This window comes from Columba livia, chromosome 3 (assembly GCF_036013475.1).
Source record: "Columba livia isolate bColLiv1 breed racing homer chromosome 3, bColLiv1.pat.W.v2, whole genome shotgun sequence".
NCBI lineage: Eukaryota > Metazoa > Chordata > Aves > Columbiformes > Columbidae > Columba > Columba livia.
Genome location: NC_088604.1, coordinates 57,032,072 through 57,053,921, shown reverse-complemented (window position 1 = coordinate 57,053,921; position 21,850 = coordinate 57,032,072). Strand labels below are relative to the sequence as shown.

Here is a 21,850-nt window from a genome sequence, read left to right as displayed (position 1 = left end):
GAACTAGTTACTGGATCAGTCTCCAGGCTATGCTTTAAAATGCCTTTCAGTGCACCTGAATGTCACTGAAGCTGGAAAAAAATAATAAATCAACCACCACAACTTCACTTGAATAGTAAAGGACTGGCAGATGTGGAATCTGGATATTCAATAACTACTAAGCAGAAACAGTAAGTGTCTCACTGTGAGACTCTCTTTTTGTTTGTGTTAATTATACTAATTAGAATTAGAACATCCACCACTCCAATTTCATGCAGCTGTGTAGTGCTAGCTGCTATTGTTAGCACTCATGGAAAATACTCCAACAGAGGGCACCAAGAAAATGACTTAAAATCTGAACGCCCACACAATCCTGTCACATTGGAAAGACTGCAGACAGCATAACTAATATTGTGCTATTTTGAAAGAATAATAGCATGTTTGAAGAGACCATATTAACCCTGTTGTAAAGTATTGATTGCACTCTGTAGTAAAGGAAATGAAACAACAAAGACATAGTGTTTTAATTCTTTTCCTGTTTGCTCTTGCTAGTTTTACTCTCTTTCAATTTACACCTATATTTGAGAACACAGAAAATATATCACCTATGGTTCACAAAGACAGTTTTATTTTCATAGACACTCTTTCAGCAACTTGATGCCTTTAAGATTGTACTTCAGTTCAAGCGAACAGTTGTGAATATGAAAGAAATTCCTGTCTAAAATGGCTTGAATCCTGTTTGTCATGTTTATTTCTGTGTAAAAAAATAGTCAACAAAAATGTCAAAAGATGTCAGCTGGTTGGCTCTGGACATTTTGGTTTAGACGTGTTCACAAAAAACCCAAAGATGTAATTATCATTTCAGTCTCTAAGCAAATGCTTTAATTCCGTACCAGTACGTTACAAATGAGCAAAACAAGCTGTGTGCCTTTTGTAACAATTTGCTGTTGTTTTGAAAGCACATCTGCATGCATATATCTAACAGTACAATGCCACTGTACAAAGCTGTTCTAGATGCGGTTGAGGCAAATATTTAGGATTATTTTAAGTTTTAACATTTACACAGCATTTAAAGCACTGATCTCATTAAAATAGTCAGATTCATTTAGTTCTACTAGATTTATTTAAACTTGCTAAAAGCTACTTTCTTATTCTGTGCTAAACAGTAAGTTTAAGGGCAAGAGGATAGCTGAAATAGCAGAGAATGATGGACATTTCAAACATCGTCTTTTATGTGCACCAATATAAAAAAATCAGTTATCACTCCTTCCTATTGCGAATGAACATAATTTGTAATAATTCTCTGAGGTGATCTAGTATATATAAAATCACTTCAACTTTTTTTTTTTTTTCTCAAATGGCACTTTTAAGAGCATGATTCCTGTAATTGCATTTCCTTTCTTTTGTATGAGAGTATCTGTAAAGATGCTTGGCCTCTGATCAGCAAAAACAGCAGATGGAGAAAGGCCTTCCAACATGCTCTGTCAAGGGAATTGCATGTTTAGGTGGGGTTTTAATAGACATCAAGGATTTAGCAACATGCCAAAGATTGCATGCCGTCACTGTACCTATTATTTGTGCCTTTCTCTTTTAATAGAAATGAAAACAATTACTGTGCAGAAAAGATTTAGCTTCTTTGAGAGCATCATACCATATGGTATGGGGGGTGTACAGCTGACAAAATGAATGCAAAAATGAAGTATATACACTTCAAATGATGCTAGTTGAACTAAATTTATGTTTCAAATTTTAACTGAACTGATAGATAAGTTCACAAGTAGCAAAAACTTCATATGTTAATAGCAATTCAAGTAAGACATAAAAACACTTGTTACTGAATTTGGCTTTATATAAAAATGGCCTGGGGACTAAAAAACATTTCAACAAACAACTAAGTAAGCACTGTAATTATAAAAATGAAAATCAACAGTTTTTCCAAATAACAGTCTTGTTATCACATGATAGCACATGAAATTGCAAACAGAGAAACCCTTTTGGTAGGAGAGCAAACTCACAGCCTGTATCTTGCATATTTCTCAGGGAGTCATTAAAAAACTCTGAATCTGATGAGTTAAACCCACAGCAAACTTACCAAAATCCCTCCGCTATTCTGAATTTACACTTTTTGTGAGTGACTAAATGTGCTCCCAGAAATCTCCTTGATGTTCTCAAAATCCTACAGCACATGAAAGCAGCATCAAAATTTTCCATTGGGCATATATGTAAAAAGTTTGGGCTTGCAGAAATTCTAGAGCTGAATGAAAAGATTTTGTGAAGGACCTTCAACAGCCCAAACTCTTTCAATCTTTCATGGTATGAGTTTCCTCTTTGTCTTGGAGAACTGAAGGAATTGCTGTCATGCTCTATAATTCAGTGTGGAAATACAGAAACCACAGCTCAGCATTAAGTAGACCTTCATCAAACTGGAGAGAATATCCACATCCTTGCAGCAAATGTTATTTGTAGAAAACAGAAAAAAAAAAAATTAAAAAAAAAATATTAAATAAGATTTGGCGACTTGGAGACTAGAATAGCATTGAAATATTAGTTACAGTGTTATGAAAGCAGAGTTGTAGCAAGAACACTGCAGCCACAGCAAGATCTCTTGAATCAGGTTTCAGACAGTTCAGTATCTGGGTGCACAAGGGAGAAACATGAGCTATTAATTGCAATATTAATCATATACTGCCACCATAGTATTGCAAGGTAACACTTCACTGCATGTTCACAAAGACCAAACATCCCCTCAGTAATTTCTGCAACTGCTGAATTCCTTCCACCAGGACTCTACAGAACCTTATTTTCAGGAGAAATAAAATAAAATAAAGTTGGGTGTGGTGGGTTTTTTTGTTTTGTTTTTGTTTTTGTTTTAAAGTGTATTTCACTTGGACAGATCCCTTACCAAAATCCACCACAGTCACATAATCTCAAACCCATTTTCTGAGTACCGCAGTGTGACTGAACACCAGGCATAGGACATGAAAAAAAATCCTGGAGAGTTTTTCTGGTCACCTTTCCTCTGCATGTTTTTTTTCTGCCTTCTGTTTCTCTTTGATCACACAAGTATTCCTGCCTCGATCTCCTCTTCTTCACCAATGCCTGCTGTCCCAAGACAGCTTTATGCCCAGCCAATGGGTTCCTTTTCCTATCTCCGCTGCAGAATGCTGGTCTAATTTTGGCTTTCTTGAAACAGGAATGTGCTAAGAAATAAACCATTAACGATATCTCCTTGTTTACATCTCCAATGTACCACTTCCCAAAACAATACTAGAGCATTTTGTGATCTATAAGCCTCCTAACCCATATCTGTGAAAATCTCTTGCAATAATCAATGTGCAAATAACCACTTGTTCACTGTGTTATTCACTGTCACATGCCCAGGCCACTCCACCAGCTATTCCCTCTGAACTCACTGAATTTTACAGCTGGGCCATAAAAGTCACAAAAAAAGCTCATGGTGTATCCCCATCAGTTTCAGAGGCACCAAAGCACTGAAATGAATGTATCATCAGCTAAGATCCCTTTCCCTAGACCAGCAAACTCAAAATCTAATTTCTCTTTCTTTCCCTTTCAAACAAGGGGCACTCAGAGCAGCTGGAAGGCTCAGGTGATTGGAAACAAGGCACTAAGGCATTTATCTGTGAAACACAGTTCAAACCAGATCAATCTTAAATGAAAGTCACAACCATGTGATGACTGCTCAGTGAAAGCTGATGTTCTCAAACATCCAGATCACAGAAACCGTCATCACAGTGGTGTGCAGCTTTGGCAAAGACAAAGGACCACATAGCCTAGATAACTAAAATAACCTCCAGCATCCTGAATGTTTCCCTGGTCATATAGACCAGAGTTGAAATACATTGGCAGGGTTGCTCACAGAAAGTTGCATTTTTGCTAGTTGTGTTGTACCTGTACTGGGGATAAACAGAGGGCTTTCAGTCTCACTGGGCTGTCAATCTGTCATCTTCCACACACATAGGGAGCAGGTTTTGCCTTTTGAAAGAAAGAACACTGTGAACAGAAACTTGTCATTAATCAAGGCTTATTTCTCCACACACAAAAAAGAAAAACAGAGTCAAGTCACCATCTCCACATTTGGAACTCTATTCCACTTCACAAGCTGTGGATAAAGAATTCAAAGTAGAATCAGAAAGTTTGTCCTTAGAGAAAGGAAAAAGAAACACTTAGGTCTCAGTGTGGGATATGCTGGTCTGTGGAAGTTGAATAAACTGGTACAATACACAATGCTATGACTCACAGTGCCGGATGGAAGAGCACTGTATGCTATCTATCAAACATTTGCTTCAAGACAATCCTTAAAACTTTGAACACAGCAGGATGAGAAGATCACAAACCTCTCTGGAATCCATGCATGCTGCTAGGCACTCTACCTGCCTTATAGCAACAGTGGTTATAAAAAACCCTTCATGTGCTAACCTGAAATAAATTAATGGGACTGCTTGTAATTTATGACTGGATAGGCAGGTTTCCACTATGTGATCCCAAAGACTTGTTGGAGTACTCTTTGTTAGCATAAGCCAATAGAATAACCTAGGTTATCCAGGTGTTAGAAATACAGACTTCATTGAAAATCAGGCACGACTCAAACCTCTGACAGTTGATTACTTTAAAATTACAGTAAAAATAATTGTAACTTAAGTGCTTGCTAACAATGTATTTTTAAGCATTTCATTACTGACAACCCCCTCTGAGATCCATAGTATATAGATAAAACAATAATTAGTGTAGGCAAAAGAAAAGGCTAATTTAGAGAGATATCGTCAAGAACAATTTTTGGAACTTAAAGCTTGACACATTTTCAAATAAAGCTGATTAGTCACTGAAATCCCTTATGAGGCAAAAATAAAGACTGAAAGCCTGTTCAGACCTTTGATTTAGTTGAGCATAAGTGTGGTCACTTAACAGAGGATACTGTTGGATGACACTGTTACTCACCGTGTTACACAGAAAGCCAACAAATGATCACTTCTAGTGGCCTTAAAAGCTGAAGCTTGAAATCTCGTCAGTTTTTATGAGTACTTTCTATTTTTATCAGTTTGGCAGTTTGGATGTTTAAATGTACTTTTTTTCCTCTTCTAAGTGGTTTGAAAACATGCACAGAAAGAGGGCATGTGGCGGGGGGGGGGAAGTTATGAGATCCAGCCCAATCTAGCAAACCATCATCATCAGGCATGATGAATGAGGCCCTGATTTCAGCGGGACTATTCACAGTACCATGTGTTGCTGGACAGGGCTCTCATTGATTAGATAAAGAAACCAACCAAATAAACCAACCTGAAGTTCTATAAAATGTATCATGTGAGCACACTGAAAAACAGGGGGAACATATAACCTCTAATCTCTCAAGTACAAAAATTTGTAGATGTTACCCGTAACCTCTAATGTTAGAATGTAGACAGAAGTGAGATTTTAAGCAAACTATACTCCTTATTAAATGAAATATTTAGCAATTTGGAATTAACAATTCTAATAATAAATGCCAGGCAACCACTTTCGAACTGCTACCATAGCTAATTACTCCAGTGGGAAAGGAAATCAGGAAAGGGCATTGCAGCTGTGCAAGGACAAGTTGACTTTGAATTTATATTTTGTCCAAATAAAACCTGTGGTTAGATGAAGTTCAGGAGAATCTTAACCCTTCATCTGTAGGAGCTGCAGGGTTTCTGATAATTGTTGTCTTTTTCTTCCTGCTGAATAAACTAGTGATTTTCTCCAAGACTAGCATAATTTATATTTACTGTTTTCTTCCTTTGCTTCATTGTTGTCTATGTCTATAATCTTCTCTGGGAAAATGATTTAATTATATTGTTGTTTTCATGGTGCTATCACTAGTTCTGTCATTATAGTGGTGCCATGTGGTTGGCAGTCATTGAGTGCTGGCACTCAGGTGGGCACTGTGAGAAGAATAAACAACTAGCCACTGCCTCTTATTTAGATGTCAAAACTAGACAAACCTTCCAAATTATTGTGAATAGGACCTATAAAGTTTTTGGGAATTTTCTGGAGATCCAAATGTTGCTGACTTAGGAAGTCTCAAGATCAGATCCACTAGAAGTTACTGTGATACACTTTTTGGGTTAGATTCATTCTTAAACACCTCCTTAAGGTGTCTGAGCCTAGCAGTTAACCATGCCACTCTTCTCCAGAGGATGGGCATCCAAGAAGATAGAGGAATTGACTGGAATGTGGAGAAAACCAGGCTGAGATCCTACAGATTGCCTCAGGTCTTCTGGGGCAGTTTTGACTTAGGAAGATAATAAGCTACCCAAACACAAGCTCAAGATGAAAAATGGCCAGTCTTTTAGACAGGAACACCACTTTGCAAACTGTATCAACACTACTACTGCTGTCAGTACAATAAGGATGTAGGTTTCCTGTCTGTATCCCAAATGCCCCTGCCCAGAAGAGATGGCAGTTCAGGAACAGGCTGGGATAACGCAGAGCACAACAATAAGATATACTGATCCAGTTGTTGAACCTGGAGAAACTACCTTCTTCTAGGCTAAAGGAAAATCCATAAATACATTTCAACCTGCAAACAAATATTGCTGAGAATCCGAGGACTGTGATTTGTTTGAGGCAAGCGGCATCTAGAAATCAGGTAAAACCAGGTCTGTGTGAAGGGCTTATAATATTTACAGGACATAAAAAGATGGTAATGCAGCACAATATATTTTTCACAGCTGGTGAAGTTTGGCATTGCATTTGCTGTAAGTATTCTTGAACTGATTTCTGTTTCCTAGTCTGTCATTGTTGAGATAAAATGGACAGTAATACGGTTCAGCTGAGTAAGCGATAGCTATGATAATAAAGAATCACCTCAGTATAAACAGAAAAAAGCAGCCAAGTTTCTTATAAAAGCTGCCAGACTATTCTACATAAAACGTAAAGACACCTTCCTTGAACATGTATTAAAGTGAAAAGCATTACGGAATCCAATGGAGATATATTTTTAAAACTAAAATGAACCTTTAGGCCAGGTAAAACATTTTTCTCACATAAACGGCTATGTGAACCTTCTTTTCAGGAAGGAACATATTATATAACAAATTTCCAGGTAAACCCCAATAATTCTGCTCTACAAAGCTTTTACTTTTCAACACTCTCCAGACTCTAATAAAATTATTATTAAATATATTGCGGTACCCTGTCTCAGATAGCACTGTCTTTCACAATACTGTTTTCTTCAATTTTCTCTCTCTTATAGAGAAAGAAGAAATATTCCAGGTATTACATGAGTGGGTATAAGAAATGCAAGTTTTACATTTAGAACTAAAGGAAGGGAAAAAATAGAAGAACAGAATAACTTTACACATGGCTCCAATGTCCTGACATACAGTAACTCAGAGTGAGTCACTTGCCATCCAGCAAAGACAAAGTATGGTAGTTCAACTGCCAATAAACTCTTCAGGTAGAAGTTAACCTACTTTGGATAAGATATATACACATCTATTCTTGGAGTAGGTAGCCTTTTCCATTTTAGTGGCTTATCTTAGAAACTGGGGAAATGAAGAGAATACTTCAGCTCTGAAATGAAGGAACATAAAAGTGGAAACTTAGGACTTTATGGTAGATATCTGAATGTCACACTGAAGTCTTGGAGTTAAAGTACACAGAACTGAAGCAGTAAGATTCTAAGAGCAACCAGAAAATAGCTGTTGGACTCCAAAGACAAAGTCTTTATGAGTTTGTAAGATTTATTTGATGAGACTTTCTACTTTGGAGGAGAAGTTTAGTATCGTCTTATGAAAGACTGTTCTAATAGAGAAAGCTTTTGTGGAATGAGATGAGTAGTCACTATACCAGATCAGTTATGACTTCCGAGTCTGCTGAGTATGTATTAATGTGACTTGATTAATTTCCCTGGGGGATGAAATCTGCCTAAAACTACAGATAAGATGGCATCCATGAATTTTCAGCAATTTTTTCTGCAAAAGTATCTTCAGAGCATTAACAATTCCTCGGTTCTATATGAGATGAAAAAATAATTCAATACCTATTCCTCCATTCTTTGAGAGGTCATAAATCCCTACTCCAGCCGACACATTTACACGGTAGGCTGAAGAAGACGGCTATATTTTGTTCAGCATCTTTCCCTGCCCTGTGCAGGTAATGCTGGAAAACCTCTGCCAGATGTGGCATTTCCTTTCCCTATGGGCTGTCACTGATCAGCAGTGTAGACACGGGTATGAAATGCACATACTTGAGCCCTAGGTTTGCTTTCAGTCAGTAGCCAATGAGATTGTAAAAATAAATGTGAGTATAGTGCTGGACTTGAAATGTCTTTAATCATATTCTTGTTCCCTTGAGTACAACTGATTGATTGCAGATTCCAATTTTCATTCCTGGCTATCATTAAAATTTGTGAAGGTAAGGTTGAATCACATACTGGGCTTCTTGAGCTTCTTTCTTATTCAAATCATAGCCATCTCCTGGTTAACAGTAAGAACCTGAATATATTCCTTTTTAATGGATAAATATGCCAGAAGACTAGGTAATGTTTTTTATATTGTCACTTACTTGTGTTTGTTTATGCTCAGGGTTGTTTTCTTTAGATCATTTTATATTCAGACAGACTCCTCAGCTACCCTTATATGTATCAATTTCCAATTAACAAGAAGAGGTTGAAACAGGTAAGAATTTGGATGTCATAAAATTTTTGAACACATGACTGCAACACCAACAATTGAACACACCAACTGCAACAAGGAGAGTAATTGCTCTCCTCCAAGCCAAGCCTAGCTTTCTTCAATTTCAGTAACAGGTTTTGCAGTAATCTGTATTGGATATTTATGCCTGGATAAGCCAAATAAAGTCACTACCAATCCCAGCAGACCTGCTAAACACTACAGAGCTCTGCGTTACTTAAAAGTAATTTTTGATTTATAAGCATTACTTATTTCACTTCAAGGTTTTCTCAAATAGGTCTTCTTTCAGATAAGAGTTCAGCAATATCTAGTATTGAGGATCTAATGGTAATCTCAAGAATGCTACTTCCATTAAGGGAAGGAATACTGAATTATCAATTTATTGTACTTCTAAATAATTAATTTGCCTCCAAGGCCCCTTAATAAACTCATCACTGGATGTAGCATAAGTGGATGCAACAGTACTGTGAAAGGTCTTGAGGCTACGGACAACTTACATGTCATTACCCTCCCTAGATGAAACACACCATTCAAATGAAGTTGCCGAATTTTTCGGCAGTAATGGGGCCAGGGTCTGATATTTACAAATGTATTTCTGATGTCTGTTTTGTATGAGATGTCTCCTCTGTGACCTCCGAATCATTTAAACCTTGTTTTAAAAAAAGCCTAGGAAAGAGATATTTAAGTGTTTCCAGGCCTATCACTTGACAGCATTCACAAACTTTATGCTCTTTAAAAGTTCTCAAGAGGAAATTACCCAGCTCTGCACTTCTTTTTATGTATGAAATATTGCCGTGTTGCTTGTGCTAATCACAACATGCTAAGACTGGGTAAAAGCTGGATGAAAAGTGCGACGTAATTTTGGATCACATTGATTTTACTTTCAGTTAGTTTCTTTCATCCATTGACTTCTTACAAACATTCTACACACTGAATTTTAAATGTGCATGTCTACCCAATTAAGCCACAAATATATGCAGGTTCACCTAATAAAAGAACAGGAGCAATACTGTGTGATTTATTCTGTTGATCACAACCAACTATTTAGCCCAAAAAACTGCCACTGAAATGGTCTCTCTACATGGCCCATCTATGTGTTATCCTTATACATGCATTTTTCTATCAGCTTCTAGTTTTCACTGCGTGAGATTAACACCTGCAAGACTTCATCCAACTTAACCATTCTCTACTGTTGGATCTCTTTGTCTGCTGTACTTCAGTGGCAACACATGCCCTAAGGCCATCTGTCCATTTTTCTCCCAATTTCTTATGAAGCTTTGAAGGGCACATTGAGTGCCTTTTCCGAGCTGTTCCAAAATCTGAAAGAACACCTTCAACTGAGTTCAAGCTCAGCTTTAGTGTTGTGGACTTTAAAGCTCTACATGCCTTCAAACCATTGCAAGAAGCAGGTACAGGTACAATAATCTAAAAATAATTTGCTAATCAGTACAGAAATGCAGTGTACCTCTGCAAGTCCTGAGAAACTTCTTAAGTTTTGTTGGTGTCTTCCCCAATAGCACAAAATTATGTTTCCTCCTATGTTTCTAATGAGCATGAAGCTGTGATGAATGACATGGGGATAGAAAACAACTAGTAAAAGGCTTCTAGGTAATGTGGAAAGATGTATTTGCTTGGGTCCATATATACAGAAAATGTGTTCCAAGAATTTGTTTAAACAGTTCTGAGGAGTTTAATGCATTCATAATCACCAATAGGTATACTGTGCTTCAGCTACTAGCTGCCTCCCAAAGTCCAGCTCTCAATGTCCCTTGCTCTAGCCAAGTAGTGTCTTACAGAACAAGACTCTATAAAAGTAGAGACTTTTACAGAACAGTTTTTTGATGTTTAGACAAACTCAGAGACCAGTTTCTTTCTGGGTTAGACCCTGACATAAGGAATGTCATTTTGAAAGGACTGAATTTAGTAAAACAGCTTATTTGAGAACAAGGCCATGTCTCACTCCTTGAAGGCTATTCCCATGCTGTATTTTGTTTGTCAACTATTTTGTTCGTTCAAAAAAAAATAAGACAGGATTTGGGCAATAATAGGGAATGTGTTATAATTGGGAATGTGTTCTCTTTTTAAAATCACAGGCTATTTTATCCGAACTGCAAAAATGACAGGCAAATGGAAGTAATAACCCGATCCTGTCTGTGTGTAAAGAATGGAAAATTCTAGGCTGAAACATGAACATTGTTGAGAATGGTTGGTGTTCAAGCACGAACAGGAGTCTCAGAATGGGAAATGCCACACAGCTCTCTGTAATGGCACAAATGTGTCACTAGCTCTGATGGCAGGGGAGCTGGAGAACATGAGTAAGAGCTGCAGAGGTGCCCCTGGGGACTGACAGTCAGAGTGCAATTCCCCTGTTGCACGCTCTGTTCCCACCAGCTACCACAAGTAGCTGGGTTAACGTGGGGTGCTCCTATTTGGAAGCTATTTTCCTAGTCCACCTGTGCACACATGATATGCAGTAGTGAACTCCCATCCTTTTCAGACCCTCTACCTGCCCCATGTTGGCATCCAAAAACAACTGTATCAGGGGAGAATGTTCAAAGGTAAGGTTCAAAGGTTCAAAAGTAAGACCCTCAGCATTGTCTCCTTTCCAGTCCATGTGTCCACGGTTTGTTACAACAAGAGCATTGGCTACTGGTTCTCTGTGAAATTAGAATTCTCTAAAAAAGCCTCCATGAGTTCCAGGCAGTAAAATAATACATTTAATTGAAATTTGCAGTACATTTTACTGAGATTTTTTTTCAGAAGTCAAAATACAATAAAGACCCTGCTGTGGGCATTATTGGATAACACAAAGAAAACTTGAGTCGATACAATTCTCAATTTTCTCTAGGATCTCCAACCTTGAAGAGTCAGATCTTCAAGGCCTTGGATCTTGCTAAGGTTTGTAAAATAAGCGAGCAGATTTTCACAAAGGAAGCAAAAGAGCAGAGGGGTGGAAAGTCGGGTGGAAGCAGCAAGATAATGAGAATTCCTGACTATCTGATCTTTTGGCCAGAAAAAATTCATTTAAATCTCTTGAAATCCCTTCATGCTCTAGGAGAATTCTTAAAAGTTCCTGAAAAACAACAACAACAAAAGAGAAGATGGAAATATTTTTGCTGGTTAAGAATATGTATTTTACTATAACATGTAGTTTACACACTCTTCAAATACCATGGTAAAACACCATGTTAGATATGAATTCTATCTTATAGCATTGGAATATTGCTAATTTAAGAATTTTACTGTGATATGATATATTATGCTAGACATCTGTCAGTCACTATGAACACAACTAAATGATAGCCTACATTAAAAAATATATTATGATGGGCTTAACAACATTCAAAAGTATAATGGGAAAGTTTTAACAGGGTTTAACAGGGAATGCAAAGAGGGTAGAGGCATCTAGCAGAGTTTCAGAACCAAGTTTTTTTCAATTTGACAGAAATTTATTCAACGTTTTATTTAAAGGTTGTAATAATCAAGATAAAGACAACACTTGGGATAAATACAAACTTTCTTCAGATTGGAGAGAAAGACATTACTGTGGGATCTCTCCATCTTTTGGCTGTTATATTTGGCTTACATTTAGCATGCAAGTTGTTAGCTCAGACAGTTTTTAAAAGATGTTCAAGAGGTAACATAAATATGCTTTGCTCTTAATTGAAAATGTGAAAGACTGTAAAACATTTAGATGTCTAAAAATGCAAAATATGGAACAAAAATAAATCCGTTTATGTCACATAATATAAAAATGATCCCAAATCTCATGTGTAACTTTAAGTGTTTGTCAGGATGCCAACCAAGTACAGTAGAAGGACAGAGTGAACTACACATAATGGTTTGACAGTTGCATACCTGGAGAAAAAGTGGGGTTACATGCGCATGTTGCCCATACCTCTCATACTCTCTGGTGAATTTTATAGTTCACAGTAAGTATGCAAGTCGGTTTTTAGCCACTCCACCCAAATGAAGTACAGGTGTTTCCAGGTGTACAGCTTTTTTAGTGATGGGTGGGTTTGTTTTTTTTTTGGGGGTGGGGGTGGGGGTGTGAAGTACATGTTCGTTTGTATAACAAAGCAAGCTGTTGTGTTTCACCGTTTTTTTGTTGTGAAAACACGAGGTTTTGTCGGGGTTTAGAGACAGACCTATCAATTGCCACACATTGGCTAGAAAGGATTTTGAATCACAGCAAACCTTTGATGAACCCGGACTGAATTTCGAGTTTGCAATAAAACCTGTGAGCTTCCAGCGGTTTCAGGTTCTGTTGTAATCATTATACAACATCTCTAATTACAAGTTGCCATGCAAAAACCTAATAAAAATAGGTTAAAAATCTGGAGGAAATTATGCTTATTTAAAGAGAAATTCTAGCACTGGTGCCTTTATCCGTTATTTTAAGTGCTTTTTAGGGTCCGACGCTCTGGAAGCACACGGATCTCCAGTGCTTTCTGCAACAGAGAATGAGGCCTTTATTATACACATACCTGGAGTCTGGATCTGTCGAGAAGATCCTGCTTCACAGCCCGTGGGTGTCGGAGTCATACAGCTGCACACAGACCTGTCTGAAAGGTCGGTTATTTAACACATGCAGAAATAATAGCACTAATGGCAATACCGTTTATTACAATTTCAATCCCGATCGATGAGACTTCACTGGCATACGTGCCGGGCAAGTGTTGCCAAAGAGAAGGGGGCAAAGAAAAAAGCCACAAACCTTGGCTCGAAGATTCAGCCAGGCTGCTTGATGCACGATAGTAACGCAACGCTCGCCACCCGATCTATAACGCGTTTCTAAAAGCAGGTACAACCAGCAAATCCAACCCGGGGCGGCTGGACTTTCCCCCTGCAAACAGCGCCAGGGATCCACCGCCCCCCGGCCGTGCTCCCTTGCCACGACCTCCCCACCCCGCCAGCTCAGCCCTTTCGCTCCTCTGAGCCTCCTTCTCCTCCAGAGGCGGCAGGTTCCCTCCGGCCGAGGGGTTGCGAGCGGGTGTCTCGGTGAGCCGGCGGTAGCGGCTCTCGGGCAGCGCTGTGCCGAGTCGAGCCGAGCTGAGCCGAGAAGAGCCGGGCCGCGCTGAACCAGGCTGTGCCGTGCCGGAGGGAGAGGAGAAGAGCCGACCCGAGCCGTGCCGGGAAAAGCTGTACCGAGCCGTTCCCAGCACAGGCGGTGCTGGCCCCGGCGCCTGCAGCAGGAGGCGCTGCCGGGCGCCGCTCCGCCCGCGCCGGGCTGCGGGCCGGAGTCCCACATTCCCCCTGCCAAGTGCCGGGGAGCGGGGGTTGGACGTGCGCGCTCGGCTCCTCCCTCCCTCCCCGCTCGCCCAGCAGCAAAGTAACTCCGGAGTACGAGAGGAGCCGGTGCTGCTGCCGCCGCTGCGTCCGTCGCGTCGCAGACGGCTGCCCCAGCGGGCCGCCCCGGGGCCAGCGGGCGCCCCTCGGCGCGGGGGTCTCCTGGCCAGGGCCGGGGCGTGAGGGGCGGGCGAGGCGAGCTCCGCCCGCCGCCGCGGGCCGGGGCAGCCCCGGCCTCTTTGGGAAACTTCTCCGCAAGTCGGCATGGGCAGGGGGGCTGGCGCCGCCGCCTCGCTGCCGCTGCTGGCGGCGCTCGCCCTGTTGGCCAGCTGCTCGCCCGCCCTGCTCGGGGCGGCCCGGGCCCAGCTCTCCGCAGGTGAGTTGTCGCTCGGCGCCCAGGTGAGGGCAGGCGGTGCGGCCGGGTTGCGCCGCGCCCGGGGTGCCCTCCGGGGAAGGGAAAGGAAGAGGAGAGGGTCGCTAGGGATTGCGGGTAGCATCGCGCTGGGTCCCGGCTCCCACCCCCGAGGGGTGGCGGTGGGGCTGCAAAGGCTGCACCCCCATCACTCCCACCCAGCCTCGCCGGTCTGTGAGGCGCGGTGCGGCGGGGAGGGCGACCGGCGCGGGGCTCGCTGGAACGGGCAGGGCACGGGTTTCAAGAGCCTCGCAAACTCCCCTTCCTGCACTCCTTCTCCTCTCCCCGCCAGCCTCCCAGGTGGCGTCGGTGCTGGCGACGGGACCGGAGACACTGCCGCCCCTTTCCCCGCTCAAACTTTTTCCGGCGTTTCCCTGCCCGGCGCGGGGGGTGCAGCCCGCGGGGCGCCCCGGTCGCTTCCCCGCAGAGCACCCCTTGCTCCGAGGTATGGGGTGAGTAGGCACGGCCCGGGCTGCCGCCAGCTACCGGGATCTCCCCTCCTTCTTTCCCCCACCCTCATTCAAAAGAAAAAGAGTGGTGGGTGAGAAAGGGGAGGGAAAGTAGTATATGGGGCCGATGTCTGTTTTGTTTGAAAACCAAGAATTTCTCGTCCCTTCCTCCCCCCGCCACGGGGTTTTGCAGAATAAAAGCCCCCGGGGTTGGGCGGTGGGAGCTGCGGCCGGTGCGGCGGTGAGTTGTTGGCCCCGGGGGAGCCTGGGGCAGAGCCCGCGGCGGGGCTGGGGCTGGGCGGGCGGTCGCTCGCTCGCTCGCTCGCCCCGGGCAGGGAGGGGGCAGCACAGCCTGGGCTGTGCCGCGACGATGCGGGCGGGGGGGGTTCGTGTGCCGGACCCCGAAACCCTCCTCTGCTGGAGTTTAATGAAGCGTCCTTCGTTTGCTTAGAGTGAAGCTGTAGTGTGTGCGTGTTTTTATTGTTTGCGGTGTGAAGTATTATGTGAAGGACTAACTGAAGTAGACTTCAGGCTCTTCTTTCTTTTTTTTTTTTTTTTCCTTTTTTTTCTTGTTTTAATAGTACTTGCAATCGCATCGGGTGCATCTGTTGGACAAGCGTTTGAAGCCTTTATCATAGAATACTGATTTGAAAACTGCCATTAATGAAAGTAACTGCACCCATGAGACTTGGAAGTATGGTTTTCATAAGGACTGATATGTAGTTAGGAGGCTTTTTTTTTCTTTCTCTCTTGCCCTCCTATAAATTAATTTTTAATTGAGACGTTTGAGATGTGTCATCAATTAAGAAATGTGCTGAAGCAGTTAGAGAAATGGTGCTGGGCTGAACAGATTACATCCCTCCTATGTGGCTGCCTTTGGTGTGGATAATTTAATGTCTGCGTATCAGAATTGTAAGATTACGTAAGCACCTACAAGCCTTTTACCAAGTGTACCATATATGCAGCTCGTATGTTGTGGGAATAGTTGAAATAGAATATGCCCAAACATAACATCTTTTAATTCAAAACCATACTGAAATCAGACCGGTGATTTTGCCTTTGCTGTAACTCATCAGGCTAATGTTAATGCCAAAGGTAGCTCTTACGTAAAGATGTTTTTATGAGCTTGTTCACTGGCGTAAGAGTAGGAAGTTCTGATAACTTATACGGTCTGTGGTATTTTATGCGGAAAATGTGGCATGTAGCCCTTTTTAGAACTGTAAGTACAAGAAGCCAGGTTGATACCGTGGGGTATGTGTTGGGTAAGCAGAGAAGAATGTTCAACATCCTTCTGACCAGAGTAGGTGAAGCTTGTCAAGGAGTTGCACAGTTGTATCTAGGAAACACGAGGTGTGGGTGTTTTTATTTTATTTTATTTTTAATAGCATGTCAGCTGCTGGAGGCTTTGGTTTCCATTACCAAGCATCAGAAATACTGATGTGTTGCACTGATCAGAGGTTTATTAATTCCGGAGTTGCTCAGACTTTCTTGAAGGTTTGGAGAAGTAGATTTGTTAGTAGCTGGTGCTTTCAGTGTATTCAGTTAAGGTTATGGTGCTCTGACTCTTATAAATCCATTCAATATCCACATGTAGAGCTATGCCCTACTGAACACTTTGTTTGAAGGCTCTGAATTTAATAACTACCACAAACTTTGGTTTTGTTCCGTATTCTAAACCAGTCCCTGAAGTGTGTGTGTGTGTTTGTTGTTTTTTTGTGTCTGTTGATGAGACATTTCCATCCTGGTGTTAGTGGGTGCAGGACACAAAGGTTTAGAGTTCATGTATCAATTCCAGTGAGGGCCTCTCTGTAGCCTGCAATGAGATGTTTCTGTGTTTGGTGCACACAGGAGCATCTGTTTGCTTTGTAGTCATCTCCTCTGTTTAACAGAAGTACTGTTTTACAAGCATCTTCCCCACCTCCTCGCCTTAATGTAACAGCTTGAACTTTTCCTTGTTCAACTGAATCTAACTATTTTTCAGCTTCCTTTTTATTAGTATTCTTACTGTCTGAATTGTAAGAATTTAAAACTATTAATTTTTCCTTGCCATTACTGAAGCTATTAATTCAATCTAGACATTTCATAAATCTCTCTCTTATTATAATTTGATTTTTGTTTTTGTTTTATGATGCTTTGGACTACTCCTGAGCGTGAATGTTGACCAGGTCCAGAATTCTTCTTGAAAAATTTGATGTGTTTATTAAGAATCTAATCAAATTACAGTGTATGAATTTCTTGCAAGTTGGCCTTCAGGAGCATTTGTGTGATGGTTGTTATTTGTTCCATGTTCCATGAAAGCAAATGAGAAGGCAAGAGGAAGAATAACAGCAAGTTAGGAGAAGGAACAAGGTACATTTTGTAATTGCTTGCTGTCTTAAAAATGGTGTTTGTATATCTCCACCCCCTTTTCATGCAGTTGAAACACTGTATCTTTTGTATTTCCTCACAGATCTCAAAACAAACAAACAAAAAACCCCGGGCATCTTCTCTCTGCCCTCCCAACTCAGCTATAATCCACAGTGTAATGTTTTCTGGTCTCTGTAGATTGTTTCTTTACACCGCTGCTTTCCATGACCCTTCAACTTGAGTGCGTGTCTGTCAGAATCTAGGCCAAAATGTTTTGGCAGCACATTCTCCGTTAAAGTCTGGCTATTCCTTATATAGCACCTCCTTTCATCTGCAACTCCTACAGTTTGATAAAGAACAAGTTCAGCTTGTTTCCATAACTTGATCACTTTGAACTTATATTTTTGAATATAATTTTTAGTAATTTGCATGTTTTCAAATTTTGAAAAAAAAAAAAAGAAATATGTCAAATTTTTTTTTAAGAACACTGCTAACTTGTCAGCTAGCTGATGGAAATATGCATTGCACTGCCTCTGATGCAGTCTCTGCAAGTGTGTGTTTTTTTGATACTAAATGAAAGATAAGAGGATAGAAATTCTAGAAATGTGTCAGCTTACCTGAAGTTATTTAAGTGTGGTATTTCAGACTGTAGGAATAGTTGAGCATAAAAAGGAAGACTATATGTTTTGCAAGTTCATGTCCTTTATTAGAGTTTTTATTCCTCAGACTTTCTTATTCTGAGTAGATATGGTGTCATGAAAGAGTAAATACTTCTGGAATAATCTTCCCCCCCTAATAAAATAGGTATAGTCTGTCTTTGAGAAAAAATCTAGCTCAAAAATTGGATATTATAAAGATATTTGTTTTATAAGGATTTTGTAATTAAATGTACTTATAGAGAAATATATGATAATTGTAATAAGCATATCTTTTTTTCTGAATTTGTAATCCTTTTGAAAATGTTTTAAAATACTTTTAAGTAATTAAACTCAGAACAGCAAAAGTTGCTTCAGTTGTATTTTATCCTTGAATGTGCTACAATTTGCATGTGATATACAAGAGACACTTGTGCAGGTAGGCGTGTATGTGTAAGAGACTTCTCAGTAGCTTTCTTTTCTACGAAGCTGTTAAAATGTATTGACAAATTATATGGAAGATAAGTGGAATGAAAAGTGAAGTTACTTTATTGCTTTCACCCCCTCCTTTCCAGATGTTTTACTTTCCTTTACACATTAAAGTCTGCTCCATGGCACTGTTGATTCAGAGGTCACTTTTCTATTTGTATTTGCGGATACAATATTACAATTATGAAATGTATATGAGTCTTCAAAGTGGAAATAAATATGTTTGAATGGGATTGAAAGCACCAAGAACACAGTGATCCCAGAAGTCTTGTTTAGTCCCTTTTATCTGAGAAATCATGGCACTGCTTGATCAGTTTTCTAGCAATGTAAAGTGCATCTTAAACCAGGTGGATGTCTTGCCCTTACTTAATATCTACATAAGATAATTAAAATTTTTTTTAAAAAAGGGAGTGGGGTTAAGAAATCTGCGCAGGATCAGGGCAGAGGTCCACCTAGCCCAGTATCCAGATTCTGATGGTGGGCACTCAGGGGGGAGTGATTTTTAGCAAGGGGAGTGACTTCCTCTGAGCACTGTCCACAGAGACAATATGCTGATAGTTAATGTCATTTAGTGGATTCTGGTAACTGTGTTTGTGCCTAGTAACATCATCAGCTTGTATTGCTTTTAACATTTGCCTGACTTTGTGACAAGGAATCTATATGTTATGTGGAAAAAATAAAATCTATGGACTTTAAGGGTTTGTTTGTTTTAAATTGCTAGTTGTATATAGTATCTTCTAGGTCTTGTATTAAGAGATGGTTAATGATTGCTCCCAGTTTACCTTCTAAATGCCATGAAGAATTTTTCCACCCTGCCTTCAACTATTAGTTTTCTAGTTGGGAAAGTCCATTTGTAGCCATTTGCTAGGAAGGTGCCATTCGGTATCTTTTTTTTCATCCTTTAACAGTCATCTCTTTCTTTTCCATTTCTACTACCTTGCTTGAGGTATCCAAGTGACAGCTACCTGATAGATTTATACAGTATTTATAATAATAATGATTTCTGTTCTATTTCCTATCCATGGTGTGATCATTCCTGAAAGTCGCTTTGCTTTTTTGACCATTTGTCCTGCTTCTAGTTGTGAGCTGGCACTTTTATAGAACTATTTCATTACTGAGGAGCTGAGATCTTGTGATTAAATGATTTTCTGTGGAGTGGCTGTGTCAGTGGGCAGCAGGACTCTGTGAAAGGGGAAAGTCTTTAACCAGTCCTTTGTTTTAATTGGGTTGTGGTACTTTTAAGCGAGGCTCTTGAAGGACCCATGACCTTGTGCTGCATGTCTGGGATGAATTAACCTGTTTAATGCTTACCACTGCAGTTTGTTTCCTCTTTCTGAAATGCTGTTGACACAAGTGAGTTAAAAAGAGTTCATCTTCTTACATGTAAAGGTTGGTAGTATCTGGATTAACATGCAGTGGTGTGCAACATTGCTATAGTTGCTTCTTTCTCTGAAGTCTATGGTGTCTGTGTATGACCTCTTTAACTGGAAGACCTTTAGGTCATCTTACCTCTCAGGAGCTGGATAAGTCACTAAATGTCAGCTTTGCTTTACATTAGCATCTATTTTGGTGAAATGCCTGCTCTAGCTTTTGCAACACAGATCCTGTTGAATGTGCAGTAGGAAGCTTCCAAAACTATTGCTTTAGTCCTGATAACTTAGTCAGTCAGGACACACCTCATGTTTTCATGTGCTGATGGGATCCTATCTGTCATAGTTTATTATTGTCATGGAAAAACGCCTTTGTAGTGCTGCTCCCAGAAGTGTGCACTCAGATTTGGAGCGTCAGTTACAATCTGTTGATGCCATTAAGTTTATTTAATTTACTGCTGCCACAGAGAGGGGCTTTTCCCTCACTTGAATGGCTCTTGGGTGTTTTTCTGTGCAAGATCTGGCCACCGTGTCGCCTTTGGGTGAGCTTGTTTAGCTTTATGTGAATCTTCTTGGAGGAAAGATGGGGCTTGGGATTAGTTTCCTTTTGATCAGTGAGTATAGATGATTTGAAGATATATGACCACATAAATTTGGTGTAATAGGATGCTGAGGGCTGGTGGTGGGATGGCCTGGTTTGATAATAAGCTGTAATTACAGCACACCTCATGCAAGGTGAACCTGTGCTGTTTTGAGTCATGTTGGCTCCACACTCTGTTCTCTGTGCAGCTCTTCCTTCACCTGAGGAGTGCCCAGAGGAGGCAGGAGGGCTGGGAGAGGGCTGGGAAGAGGAGCCCGGTGCTCCCTCTGAAGCTGGAGGGGTCAGGCTGGGTGAAGGCGGTTGAGGCTGTGTTCTGGCTGACTGCACACAGAGCGATGACATGGTGCTGGCGTCTCTCTGCCTGACATGCATCTTTGAGCAAGCTGGGCTTAACTGTGTTCTTTCATTATAACAGATAGCTAAGGCATTTATTATATAAATGTATAAACAAGAAGTAGCCTATTAATGGGACTTAGTAGAGAACAGCTATGATGGCAAGCAGCAGAGGGCTTGGAGGAGGTGACACCTAGATACCAGGCTAAAATTAGAGGATGTTGTGACACCCATTTTGGGGTGCAGCAGGAACCGGTTTCACCTTTTTCCCCATGTGATCGGTCCTTCCCTCTCCAGTGGGGTGTTCAGATAGGATTGCCCATGAGCCCTGTGGATGTGGTAGGAAAAATAGCCATGGTTTCTAAAGACTGTGGTGAGCCAGTTGAGGAGAATGGTAAATGGCATCCATGACCATTTTGTAGCATCTGGCCGAGCATAAGGTCCTGCTGCACCTGATTTTATAGGTCAGAAAGGCCATTACCTTGTGCTGCTTCCTGATAAGCCTTGACTGCAAGTGATTTTAAACTATATCGTTTAAAACCATGTGAACTACCTAGTTTGAAGTCACCTATGCTTATTAAGTCACTACATGCTTACCATGTAGTTTAAAGTCAGAGTCTACTTTTACCAGGAAGCTATATAGTTGAAAGTCATGTTTGCACTTTTCTAGACGTTTTGTAAATATTTATAAATATTAGAAGCTAACAGAAACATACTGAAATCTTTTCCTAAACAATGTTATTAGTGTTTATGTCAACTCAATGCTGTATTTAAACAAAGTAACAAACAAGGAAAAAAAGCCACACGCCACCCAAGCCCCCAAAACATTGAATATGACAAAAGAATGTTTGTTTTAGGGTTTTTGGTATGTACATGCACACATACCCTCAGACTTGAAAAGCAGATGTTGGTGGCATGTGAAACTATTTTAAATACTTTTTTCTTCTGAATGTTGAGCTGCCTGATAACCATTAAAATTGTTGAAATTAACTTAAAATTGTTGATTATAAAGAATACTTACACACTTACAGAGCTTCTTTAAGTTGACTTAGTATCTGATACATTTATCTGTAATAAGCCACGTTTGTCCATTGAAAGGAAAAAGTTAAGTATTGACCTGTGAATTTGGGACAACAGAAGTTTTTAGGCTTGCTTTTTGTTACTGAAATTTAATTTCCATAAAAGTTGGAGTTTCTGTTAACAAATCTGTACATGTATTTCAGTTAGGAACCATTTATTTGTTGATCTAACCCAGTCTTTTTTGTGACTGCAGTCATG

At 40.6% G+C, this 21,850-nt stretch overlaps 1 protein-coding gene and 1 long non-coding RNA gene across 16 annotated transcripts in view; one reads left to right on the top strand and one right to left on the bottom strand.

Annotated features, from left to right (window-relative positions):
- Positions 1–11,491: 11,491 nt before the first annotated feature.
- LOC110362620 (uncharacterized) lies at positions 11,492–13,505 on the bottom strand. Its single transcript, XR_010471357.1, has 3 exons — positions 13,366–13,505; positions 13,136–13,213; positions 11,492–11,721 (listed from the first exon to the last, which is right to left on the bottom strand). It is a non-coding gene; the product is annotated as an uncharacterized LOC110362620 (long non-coding RNA).
- A 499-nt stretch (positions 13,506–14,004) lies between these two features.
- The window catches only part of PTPRK (protein tyrosine phosphatase receptor type K), a 407,715-nt gene continuing 399,869 nt past the window's right edge, over positions 14,005–21,850 (top strand). For 7 of the 15 annotated variants that reach the window (XM_065056904.1, XM_065056903.1, XM_065056912.1 and 4 more), the window contains exon 1: positions 14,008–14,313. In XM_065056904.1, the coding sequence (XP_064912976.1) occupies positions 14,202–14,313 (112 nt within the window). In that variant the 5' untranslated portion in view covers positions 14,008–14,201. Of the gene's footprint in view, positions 14,314–21,850 lie in introns of all 15 variants that reach the window. The other 8 variants (XM_065056910.1, XM_065056909.1, XM_065056906.1 and 5 more) reach the window with 3 other exon arrangements.